The sequence below is a fragment of the Rattus rattus genome, chromosome 1 (assembly GCF_011064425.1).
Source record: "Rattus rattus isolate New Zealand chromosome 1, Rrattus_CSIRO_v1, whole genome shotgun sequence".
NCBI lineage: Eukaryota > Metazoa > Chordata > Mammalia > Rodentia > Muridae > Rattus > Rattus rattus.
The window spans coordinates 41,281,360-41,292,484 of record NC_046154.1 but is presented as its reverse complement, the minus strand read 5'-3'; the positions used below and the strand labels follow the sequence as shown (position 1 = coordinate 41,292,484).

Sequence of the window (11,125 nt, the reverse complement as noted above, 5' to 3'; positions counted from 1 at the left end):
TAGTATACAGAATCTACTCAGGAGTAGAGTTTCTGTGACAGGAAGTTTATGTATGTTTAATTTTAGTAGACAGAATCAAACAGTGTTTCTAGGTGGTTATAATTATTTAACTCCCACCAGCAATGTGTTGGATTTCTGTTACTCCACATTCTCACCAACATTTAATGCTGTCTGTCATTTTACTTTTAGGCCATACTCGGAGGGGGCAGGAGATCACAATTACAAATGCTAGAGTCAAGAGTAAATAGACTAACAGGCTGATGGTTGTTAAGGCAGTTGAAATGACTCTTATGCTCCCCTGTGAAAACAAAAATAAGGGCCTCAGGTGACTCCTAAACATTGACAACCTAAGTACATAGACATGTGGCATGGTGTGTGTGTGTGTGTGTGTGTGTGTGTGTGTGTGTGTGTGTGTGTGTGTTGGTGGGGTTGGGGATCCATTACACTGGCCAGAAAAGGAGTAAAGATTCACAATGTATTTTAGGCAGGGGGATTGGTATGAGTTAAGAGGCCACCCTGGGGTTGGGGATTTAGCTCAGTGGTAGAGCGCTTGCTATTAGCAAGCGCAAGGCCCTGGGTTCGGTCCCCAGCTCCGGAAAAAAAAAAAAAAAAAAAAAAAAAAAAAAGGCCACCCTGGGTTGTGGGGGAAAAAAGAGGGATAGGAAGGGAGAGGCAGAGATAGATAGATGGAGAAACAGAGAGAGACAGAGACAGAGTCTTACTCTCTTAGCAGCTGGCTAATCTAGTAAAGTTTAGCGCGCTGTTACAATTTTCATTTTGAAATAGGTTTGAGAAATTAAGTGACTTTCCAATGTCACAGAACTCTATTTGGGCTTTCGTTTCATTGCCCAGGACACAACGGAACGAAATAGAAGGTAAATATCAAAATCAAGCCCTGCACCCCCTCGCGCGGATACGGGGAAGCACAGCAAGTGAGTCACTCAGCCTGCCCAGTAGCTTGCACACTGGGTTGCCAGCCGGCTCCTTTTTGGCTAAGCACCGACCGGAAGTGTTTCTGAGGGTTGCATTTCTACGACGCACAGCCGGAAGTTTCTACCCGTGGGTCTTCAGAAAGAGATAATCTGAGGAGTGGGCTACAGCTGGAGTACTCAGGTGTGGATCCCGGGGGGTGGAGAGGCAGGGAAGATGGTGTGACCGTAAGGGACACCGGCGCGGGGAGACGGAGAACGAGGCAGAACTCAGACCTAGTGTGGACCATTCTCCTGGCCGCTGGCCTCTTCACCCTGCCCCCACTTGGAGCTGGAGTGGCAGGGGCACCGCCCCCTTGACAGTAACACAGTCTTTTTGTAGGTACTGACCCTTGACCTCGGGGTGCTACCTCATCCCTCAGACGTGATGGCTACGGGCGCAGATGTACGAGACATTCTAGAACTCGGGGGTCCAGAGGGAGATGCCGCTTCTGGGACCATCAGCAAAAAGGATATTATCAACCCGGACAAGGTAGCAGGGGTATTTGAAGGTGTTGAAGTAGGGCTGAAGGTGTTGGCGAAGGAATGGGAAGGGGTGTTACCAGAAGAGAGATGGTGGAAGTGATAATAAAAGGAGAACTACAATGGAACAAAAAGTATGCCACCCTTTATGTGATGGAGAGGACACTGGGAAGTGATGGGAACTAAGAGAGTGGGAAACCACCAAAGGACAAAAGGATTGGGGGAATGTGACACTTTTAAGTTGTTGGGAAGAGAGAGAAAGTCATTGTGACAGTCTTGAGGTGAGGGAAGAACTTTCTTCCCTGATAACTCAGATGAGAGTGGGGAGAGGAAAGACCTGTGGAAACCGGGTAAAGACACTCCCATGAGTGGGTTCCTGTGACTGGTTCAGCATTCATTTTTCAGATTGTGCTGGGCAAAAACTAAAGGTAAGGGTGGTCTAGGTCATCATTTTTCCCCTGTGGTTTTCTTTCCAGAAAAAGTCCAAGAAGTCCTCAGAGACACTGACCTTCAAGAGGCCGGAGGGCATGCATCGGGAGGTCTATGCTTTGCTTTACTCTGACAAAAAGCAAGTATTGGAATCCCAAGTTCCCCGGGTTTACCCTAGCTCACCTGGCACATCCCTACTTCCCTGTTTTCTCTTCTCCTGCTTTCCCTAGCCTGTATCCCCAACCAGGGCTCCTCCTGCAGGACTGCTCGGTGTCTTGCTCCAGGACATGACTTCCTTATTCAGGGGTAGACTGAGCTTCTGGGCTTTAGTGGTTCTTCACACACCTGCTTCTAACCGTTCACCTCCACAACCAGGGACGCACCCCCACTGCTTCCCAGTGACACCGGTCAGGGGTACCGGACAGTGAAGGCTAAGTTGGGGTCCAAGAAGGTCCGACCTTGGAAGTGGATGCCATTTACCAACCCAGCTCGAAAGGATGGTGCTATGTTTTTCCACTGGCGCCGAGCAGCGGAGGAGGGCAAGGACTACCCTTTCGCCAGATTCAATAAGGTGAGCTGCTAACAGGCAAAATCCAAGCCACTTGCGTGAATTTTCCAGTCTCCGAGGGTGGGCTCCAGATGTGTTCGGTCCCAGCCACGCTTACCCACTCAGTTCTAGGTCAAGCTGTTGTTTGTGGATTTCTTCTGCCTGTTGCATTCTGTCCTTCTCTGGATCTGTGGTGGGCTTTAGTGGCTTCCCTTGGCCCGTCAGGAGCTGCTGCTCCTCAGAGCTGCATCCTAGGTGTTCCCTGCTTCTCCATGCTTCTTTACTGTTCTCCTTTAGCTCTGTAGCTTCAGTTACTCTTCAGCAGTGATGACCTCACCCCAGAAGATGATTTACTAGGATCCCTTTCTGAGCGTCCCATGGGCGGCTCACATCAGGACTCATAACCCTTCCTCAACTCCTGCTCAGTGAGAGACAGCATTTCTACACCACTGCGTGCATCACACACTTGGGACTCATCTTTGACTTGGCAGTTTCCTCTTAGTAGTGAACAACAGGACAAAGAAGGGGAAGAGGATGGCATGCATGTAAAAAAACAAATTGAGTCCTGGCAGAGAGTACTGCCAATACACTGGAACTAGAATTTGAATGGCGGGAATGAGAAAACAGTGCACTTACTGGCAGTGCAGGAGTGGCCTGCACCTTACTCATTTATTTTGTATGTGGCAGCATTTGTACTGTGGCACATGCAAGTAGACCAGAGGACAACTGCAAGACAGACCCCTTAGGTTGTCTGGCCTTCTGAGACACCCTGTCAACCCTAAGAGTGGTCAGGGAGGGCCTCTCTGGGAACTAGACCTTGTGATCTGTTCAGCTGATTCTATTACCAATCAAATCCCTGCCTGTGCGCTTCATCCTTTGCATCTAAGCACCCTAAACCAAGATCCGTTATTCTTTTTGGACTTTTAGCCTTGTCTAAAGCAGGGCCTTTTCCAGTCTCATCCAGCCATTGAGAGGAAGAGCTAGAGTAGGCTAGGATTGGATAGCCTGTGGCTAAGGTACTATACAATGTGGCTCAGAACAGTCTAGAACTGGAGCTTAAACAGCAGAAGGGTCAAACTCAGATTTTTCTCAGGCTGATGTATCTTTTGCCTGGATGCCCTCTTGGATGGCTTATAGACTTTTTCAGACTGAGTATAGCCCAGCGTGGCTCTATCACACCCATCCCAAAGCAGTTTCCTCCATCACACCATCATTCTTAGAGTGCTCAGGGCCAATTGCTACAAGACTGATAGAGCTCAGTGTAAAGGTGAAGTATTTGGGGGAGGGAGAGGGGGTGGAGAGACAAACATGTTCTTTTATTTTTAAAGAACACTCAATTTGTATTTAGTACTTAACTGCTCCAGTATGTTGAAGCCTAAACATTGAGAACAAAAATCAATCAGACAAAATATCTGTCCTTAAAGACGTCATGTTAATTGAGAGACAGAGGACTATGGGGACAGTTGCAGTCTGGTAGGAGACAACCACTCAGAAGGCTGGAGAGTTATAGGAGTTTCCCCAACGATGGTACTAGGTACAGTGATTTTTTTCCCCCTTCATGAACATGGAACATGATGAAGAAAAATAGAAGAGTGTAAGGCCCAGAGGCTCCTGCAGGCAGGCCTATGGCCAAGGTTGATCCCTGGGCCACATGGTGGAAGGCGAGAACAGATTCTGACCTCCAGATATACCCATCCCTACACACCTGAAACATAGCTGCAACTTAAAGTGTAAAGGTTCATGTGTGTTTGGTGCACTGGGCATTCCCATACTGATAAAGCCTAAAGCTCCATCCATGTAGGCTGATGTGGGGGCTGGTGTGCTCTCTCTGTTGATCAACAGTGATCATGCCAGGTGGCCCTTGGCAACCAAGCTTAAAAACTTGGAGCCACCCATAGATTTTAAAGTAGAGTCATGTCAGGACTAGATGAGTTCTGGCAAGGTCAGATTCAATGAGTTCATGTTCTTCCTCTCCAGTTGCTCCTCTGAGGGGGGTGTCTTACTCTCCCTGACTCCCCCTCTGCTCTTGCTCAGACCAGGAGTCCACGAGACATTGATGGCATCCTCCCTGGCCCTTCACGCCCAATTTTGGGATTTCCTGTTACTGCAGCCTATAGGCCTGTGCCTTCTCTGTTGCTTTATCTGGGCTTATGGGCTGCTGAAGGTGGCTGCTTGGCTTATGGCTTCTCACCTCCACCACTGCTGCAGGTGCCTGCTCAGTGTCCTGCTCTCCTTTCGCCCATTACCTTCTCTGCTGCCAGGTGGTCTTAGGTACAAGAAACAGGACTTAAAAAGTGATTTTATGTACACATGTATGTTTGCCTGTATGTGTCTGTGTACCACATGGGTAAGAAGAGGAAGTTGGATCCACTGGAACTGGAATTATAAATGGTTGTGAGCTGCCATGTGGGTGCTGAGGGTGGAACCTCAATCTAGAAAAGACCTTTAATCTCTTTAGAACTAGCCTCGTTGGATCTTACCACACCTAGGTGAATTCTAAGCTCCCAGGAGGGGGTGCACTCCCTGCAGCAGCTGGTTCTACTGCCACAGCAGACTCTTCTCAGCTCACTCAGTTTCCCTACTGCTCCAGAAGCCAGGGGCACACTAGGGTATCTTCATCTCATGTCCTTACGTTTCTCCCCCGAACCTCCCATTCTCCCTCACTAGTTCACTTCTGTGATCCCAGTATTTGGGAGGTGGAGGCAGGAGGATCAGGAGTTCAGATACATACTGTCAGGGCCAGCCTAGGGTACAAAAAAACAAAAACCAAAAACACAACACAGGGCTAGAGAGATGACTCAGTAATTAAGAGGGCTTATTGCTCTTCCGAACTGGTTCCCAGGAACCAGATTGGGTAGCTTACAGCTACCAAAAACTCCAGCTTCTTCTCGACATCCAGTGCCTTCTTCTGGTTTCCATAGTCACATCCCTCCACACACACACACACACACACACACACACACACACACACACACACACACACACACACACACAATTAAATTACTAGGAGGTATACACAGCCAAGTCTGGGAAACTAGAGAGCTTCTCCAGAGATGATGCTTGAGAGGTCGTCGAAAGGATGAGAATGTTCTGTTGGTGGAAGGAATGTGGGATTAAGAGTAAAGAGAACTGGCCAGGTCTTGCTCTTGAACTTAGGAACCATCTAGAAGGCACTTTATTGTAGAGGTTGGTCTGGAACAGCCTTTCCTAGAGACAGGCGAATGGTCTTTCCCTGTTTGTAGTTCAGCAGAGACTGAGAAAGATATTAGGATTTTAAGAGAATACAAGGTCGTGTTTATATTACATGAATGGGCACACAGTTGTGACATACAAGTGCTTCTTTGTTTCCATTCTTATTGTAGGCCAGTTCTGACAGACTGCACTGGTCTGCCCTGTAAGTAGCATGGTGTCATCTTGTTTGCAGATAGACTTGATTGGAAGAGGACAGAAAGGTGGTTTGAGTGGTCTCTCAATAATAGTGTTGTACTGCTCTGAATGGGTTGTGGCCATTGAGATGGATGGGGATTCTGGAGGTAAAGCCCAGATTAAGTATAAAGTAGGAATGAAAAGATGCTTCCCAGTGCCAGGTGCATACTTGTGCTTGTAATCCCAGTGTGTGGGAGACTGAGGCAGGAGGACTGCTGTTAGAGCTAGTCTGATCTTCACAGAGGCCACTTACCAAGGCTGTGTCAACAACAAAACAGAAACATAGGTCATCATTAGAAACAGTTCTGGGGGTTGGGGATTTAGCTCAGTGGTAGAGCGCTTGCCTAGCAAGCGCAAGGCCCTGGGTTGGGTCCCCAGCTCTGAAAAAAAGAAAAAGGAAAAAAAAAAAAGAAAGAAACAGGCTTCTGATGGTGGCTTTGGTGACAGTGGTTGAGGTATGCATTGGGGATGTTTGAAGAAGAGGGATGAACACAGGATTGAGCATGCTAAGGTTGGGGATGTGGGACATGGTAGGAAGTGTCCAGCAGCAGTTGGAAAGAGGCTGTTGTGCTTTTGAATCCATGAGAAAGTTCCTGTTCTAGCCCATACTGACCCCTCCTCATGTCTCTCACCTGTGACCCAATTGTGGCGAGGCTGGTGACTCTGAAAGGGCACCTGGGGTGGGAATGTGGGCCAGGAGAGGAAGGGGGTATAGGCAGTAAGAGTCCCTGGAGGTGCCCAACTTTGAAGTACTCTGAGATGGACAAGTCCCACTGTCACCACCGGGTGGCAGTAGTGCTTCATACAAGGCTCTGGGCCTTTCTCTGGCTGATGGGTTTGTGACTTGAGAATTGACCCTTGAGTGCCTAGAAGTGCTTACAAATCAGATAGGAGCGTGTGGCCTGTTCCAAAAGATGGTAAGTTGTCCTGAAGTGACCCAGAGCATTATAGGGAGGGGCCTCTGGCTAATCAGACTGGGTCTTTCCTTCCTACAGGCTGCCCCTGCAGAGAGGGGTACAGGGGTTGGTAATAAACAGAAAGGGTTGTGGTAAATGACCAGTCTGCTTGGACATATGCAAAGGAATGCAGTCCCCGTGTCTTTGTGCCAGTAGACAGTGCAGGTGCCAGTGTACTCAGAGCAGGAGTACCAGCTCTACCTTCACGATGATGCATGGACTAAGGCAGAGACTGACCATCTCTTTGACCTCAGCCGCCGATTTGATCTGCGCTTCGTAGTTATTCACGATCGGTATGACCACCAGCAGTACAAGGTGAGCATATGCATTTGTTGAGCATCCAGTCCTTCTGCCATTTCTTCCATGCGCTTCTCAGTGCTCCTCTCCATGTGTCTTGATCCTCAGAAGCGTTCTGTGGAGGACCTGAAAGAGAGGTACTACCACATTTGTGCCAAGCTTGCCAACGTGAGGGCTGTGCCAGGTACAGATCTCAAAATACCAGTATTTGATGCTGGACATGAGAGACGGCGGAAGGAACAGCTGGAGAGACTTTACAACCGAACCCCAGAGCAGGTCACAACCTCTTCTCCGTAACTGAAACCTTTTGCTCTCCACCCTCCACGGCCCTTCCACCTCCAGCCCATTTCTGTGGTCCCGTTCTTCCTTTCTCTGCTGCCCTCATAGATAACCCAGTGTCCCTTCAACTCCTTGGCCACCCTGCCCACACAGCCCTCATGTGTGCTGAGGCATTTCTTGCTTTTGCAGGTGGCAGAGGAGGAGTACCTGCTCCAGGAGCTTCGTAAGATTGAGGCCCGGAAAAAAGAGCGGGAGAAGCGCAGCCAAGACCTGCAGAAGCTGATTACCGCAGCAGACACCACCGCAGAGCAGCGGCGCACAGAACGCAAGGCTCCCAAGAAGAAGCTACCCCAGAAGAAGGAGGCCGAGAAGCCGGTGTGGAGGCTGACCCACAAGCTCAGGGTGGAAGGGTCCCTGCTTCAGTGGCATTCTGAGAGTACCCGGAGTCAGTGGGTCCCTGGGCTCTCTCTGACACCTAAGGCTCTTTAACTCTTCCTGCAGGCTGTTCCTGAGACTGCAGGCATCAAGTTCCCAGACTTTAAGTCAGCAGGTGTGACATTACGGAGCCAGCGGGTGAGTTACCTCACGCAGTGTTTGCGCCCTTGCCATCGCTGCTAAGTTTAGAGCAATGTGGGAGGGGCTATGAAAAGAGGTGGCCTTGTCAGGATCTCATGACATGGCCGAGCCTGGTCTGCCTGTACCATTGTCCACTTCTCAGCTGGTTCCCTCTTAGCCACGGCTACACCCACGGGTGGGTTCCCTGCATGCCTCACCCCAAGAGGTGGAAGGCTTAGCTAACTTGATCATTGCAGATGAAGCTGCCCAGCTCTGTGGGTCAGAAGAAGATCAAGGCGCTGGAACAGATGCTGCTGGAACTTGGTGTGGGTGAGTGATGCTGAGCCCCATGGGACGTCCCCCTCTCTGGGGCTATGCAAGGGAGTATATAGGTCGTGTTTCAGGCGTTCAACCACAGTCCGGCTTTGTCTTGCTTGCAGAGCTGAGCCCTACGCCCACAGAGGAGCTGGTGCATATGTTCAATGAGTTGCGGAGTGACCTGGTGTTACTCTACGAGCTCAAGCAGGCCTGTGCCAACTGTGAATATGAGCTGCAGATGCTACGGCATCGGCATGAGGCTCTGGCTCGGGCAGGAGTGCTGGGCGGCCCTGCCACACCAGCAGTGGGACCAGCCCCAGCGTCTGCTGAGCCAACAGTGTCTGAATCTGGACTTGGTCTTGACCCTAGCAAGGACACCATCATTGATGTCGTGGGTGCACCGCTCACACCCAATTCGGTAAGAGCCTCAATAGGCTTGTGGGAAGCTTGCCCTGGCTCTACAAGGGAACACACTGTCTACAGACCCCACTCCTTCCAGTGCCTTCAAGGGAATGGTTGACATTGTGAGGGGTGAGGCTAAGGACAGGAGTGGGTTGACTGTTGGGCCTCTTCTCTGAAAAATGACAGACACTAAGCCTTGAGTACGACCTCTGGGGGGCCACTAACCTCAACACTTTCTCTTTAGCGGAAACGACGGGAATCAGCCTCCAGCTCATCTTCTGTGAAGAAAGCCAAGAAACCATAAGGGGCCATCAGAGTTGGTGGTATGGTGTAAATAGAGCTGTTAAGTTGGACTGAGCTGATTCTATTTCTTACCTCCTCATATCTTTGGCTGGACTGATAGTTTGATCTATCAGTGGATCACTACAGCAAGTCCCTAAACGCTTGCTTGCAGTGCCCACCATCAGGCCCTTAGCCACTTTTGTTGCCTAGACCCTGCACCTTGCACACCCATGGTTTTATATTTAAGGTGGTCTTGCACACGGCCAGGATCTCAACAGTTTTGGCAGGTCCTTGTGGTCCAGGTATTTCCCAACCCCCACCCCACCCCTGCCCCCAGGTGTATAACTTTAGTGAAGCCATCAAAGGTACTAACTATATAGTGCCAGCTGCTTACATGCTGATGGCTTTGTATGGAGTTGAAGCCTGGAGAATCAGCACACACACAAGGACATCTTCATTACACACTAGGACCTTGTTTCCCCGACTTTATTCAAGTGGCACGTTCACAGCAGGGATTTTGGGGGTGGGGGTGGACACAAGGTGGGGCCTGATCTGTCCTGGAGCCCTGGGGGCACCACACACCATGCACTATGGATGGGAGGGGCACAGGGAGGGCTTGGTGGCCCCAGCAGAAGCCTGTGTACCAGGGAGAAGGCAGTGAGTACCTGGGTTCCCCCTAGCCCAGGCCCATAATGGCAGGGGCTAATACTGGGCTGAGACTGAGGAATGGGAGTGGGGTGGGGCACAAAGTGTCTGCTCCAGAGGGGCCAAGTGGCCAAGCCCTCACACAGGGCACAAGCCTGTAGGGCAGCTGGGGGACACTCTGGGCGCAGAGCTGTGCCACTCTCCCTTTTCCCTCTGGTGAGGGAGAGGATGATTCTGGTTTGGGCCAAGCAGCTACCCTGTCCTGCCCCATCCTGTCCTCTGCCAATCAGAAGGGCTTTGATGTCTGCTTGAAGATGAAGCCTCGGTATGCCAATGTCTTCATGATGTTGGCAATGTTCTTGCAATCATCTAGAAAGAAAAGAAGACATTCAGATGGGCCAGATTCAGGAGCTATAGGCCTGAGGAGGACATCTCTGGCTCTGATGGCAACATTTCTGGCCTTGGATTGGGCTGGGTGATACTGGGCCTGCAGGAAGCCTGGACTCAGTGCTTCTCAGTCCCATAATTCATACTGGAAATTGGCCGCTGTGTCCCATCCTGGCCCCAGCGGTGATGTATGGGCGCCGTCGCAGTAAGAAAAAGGCAGAGTAAATGTGTAATTTCTCCCTTGACGGCCCCTGGCCGCTGGGCGATCCTTCTTGTTGCCGCCACATGGGGACGGCCTGTCCGCCACACTCCGTCTTCCCGCCACCCGCCTTGATGTCTCCATTTCATTACTGTGCGGCCATTCATCACACCCACAGCCAGGGTGACTTTGTCGGCACTTGTGTGTGGGGGAGAACTGTGGCCCAGACCACACTCAACTGGTGACAAGGCACAACCCTTGGCATGGCTGTGCCATAGCCCTGGGAACACCTGTCCTGGATACCTGTGCCCGTATAGCTCCAGACAGGCTAGGGAAGGCCATGGTTTCTATGTTGTCAGCCTGCCAGACATGCAGCGGTCATCCTACAACCTGCCTCTGTCTGAGTAGGCTTGGCAATGGTCACCTTTAAGACCTTGTCTCAGTCAGCTCAAACACCAGGTTAAATAGTATGTATGTGTCAGACCCTCAGTTTCTCTGGTTTGGCCACTGAGAAACTCCATGCTGTGAGCTACTGTAGTAACCTGCAGGCTGCAGGGACTCTGGGGCCTTTGCCAGGACAGGACTTGCTCCACTGCTAGGTGTAAGAAGGGGAGCAACTGGGAGCTTGTCCTTCTAGGGCAGTGGCTCCCAGCCTGTAGGTCAAGACCTGTTTAGGGTCGAATGACCTTTCACAGGGGTCATGAATCATATCCTGCATATCAGATATTTACAATTCATAATGGTAGCAAAATTACAGTTAGGAAGTAGCAATGAAAACTTTGTGGGGTTGGTGGTGTCAACACAACATGAAGAACCGTATTGAAGGGTTGCAATGTTAGGAAGGTTGAGAACCACTGTGCTAGAGGAAGCCTACACAGAAACTGCCCATCTATCTAGGTTCAGCTTCCCAAAACAGTCCCTAACGCCTTTCCCATCTCCCTTCCTTGTCCCT

At 50.4% G+C, this 11,125-nt stretch overlaps 2 protein-coding genes across 10 annotated transcripts in view; one reads left to right on the top strand and one right to left on the bottom strand.

Annotated features, from left to right (window-relative positions):
* The first annotated feature begins 1,021 nt into the window (after nt 1-1,021).
* Nucleotides 1,022-9,017, top strand: Dmap1 (DNA methyltransferase 1 associated protein 1). 2 transcript variants are annotated; one of them, XM_032900019.1, is made up of 11 exons: nt 1,022-1,113; nt 1,312-1,461; nt 1,928-2,019; nt 2,256-2,451; nt 6,966-7,124; nt 7,215-7,382; nt 7,575-7,760; nt 7,887-7,958; nt 8,198-8,270; nt 8,381-8,676; nt 8,905-9,017. In XM_032900019.1, the coding sequence occupies exons 2-11, from the start codon at nt 1,357-1,359 to the stop codon at nt 8,962-8,964; spliced, it is 1,407 nt and encodes a 468-aa protein (XP_032755910.1). In that variant the 5' UTR covers nt 1,022-1,113; nt 1,312-1,356; the 3' UTR covers nt 8,965-9,017. The 2 variants fall into 2 exon arrangements, with proteins under 2 accessions (XP_032755910.1, XP_032755918.1); XM_032900027.1 differs by having other exon boundaries at nt 1,033-1,113; nt 1,352-1,461.
* Nucleotides 9,018-9,395: 378 nt separating this feature from the next.
* The window catches only part of Eri3 (ERI1 exoribonuclease family member 3), a 125,531-nt gene continuing 123,801 nt past the window's right edge, over nt 9,396-11,125 (bottom strand). For all 8 annotated transcript variants that reach the window (XM_032900087.1, XM_032900095.1, XM_032900040.1 and 5 more), the window contains one exon: nt 9,396-9,956. In XM_032900087.1, the coding sequence (XP_032755978.1) occupies nt 9,956 (1 nt within the window). In that variant the 3' untranslated portion in view covers nt 9,396-9,955. The remainder of the gene's footprint in view (nt 9,957-11,125) is intronic.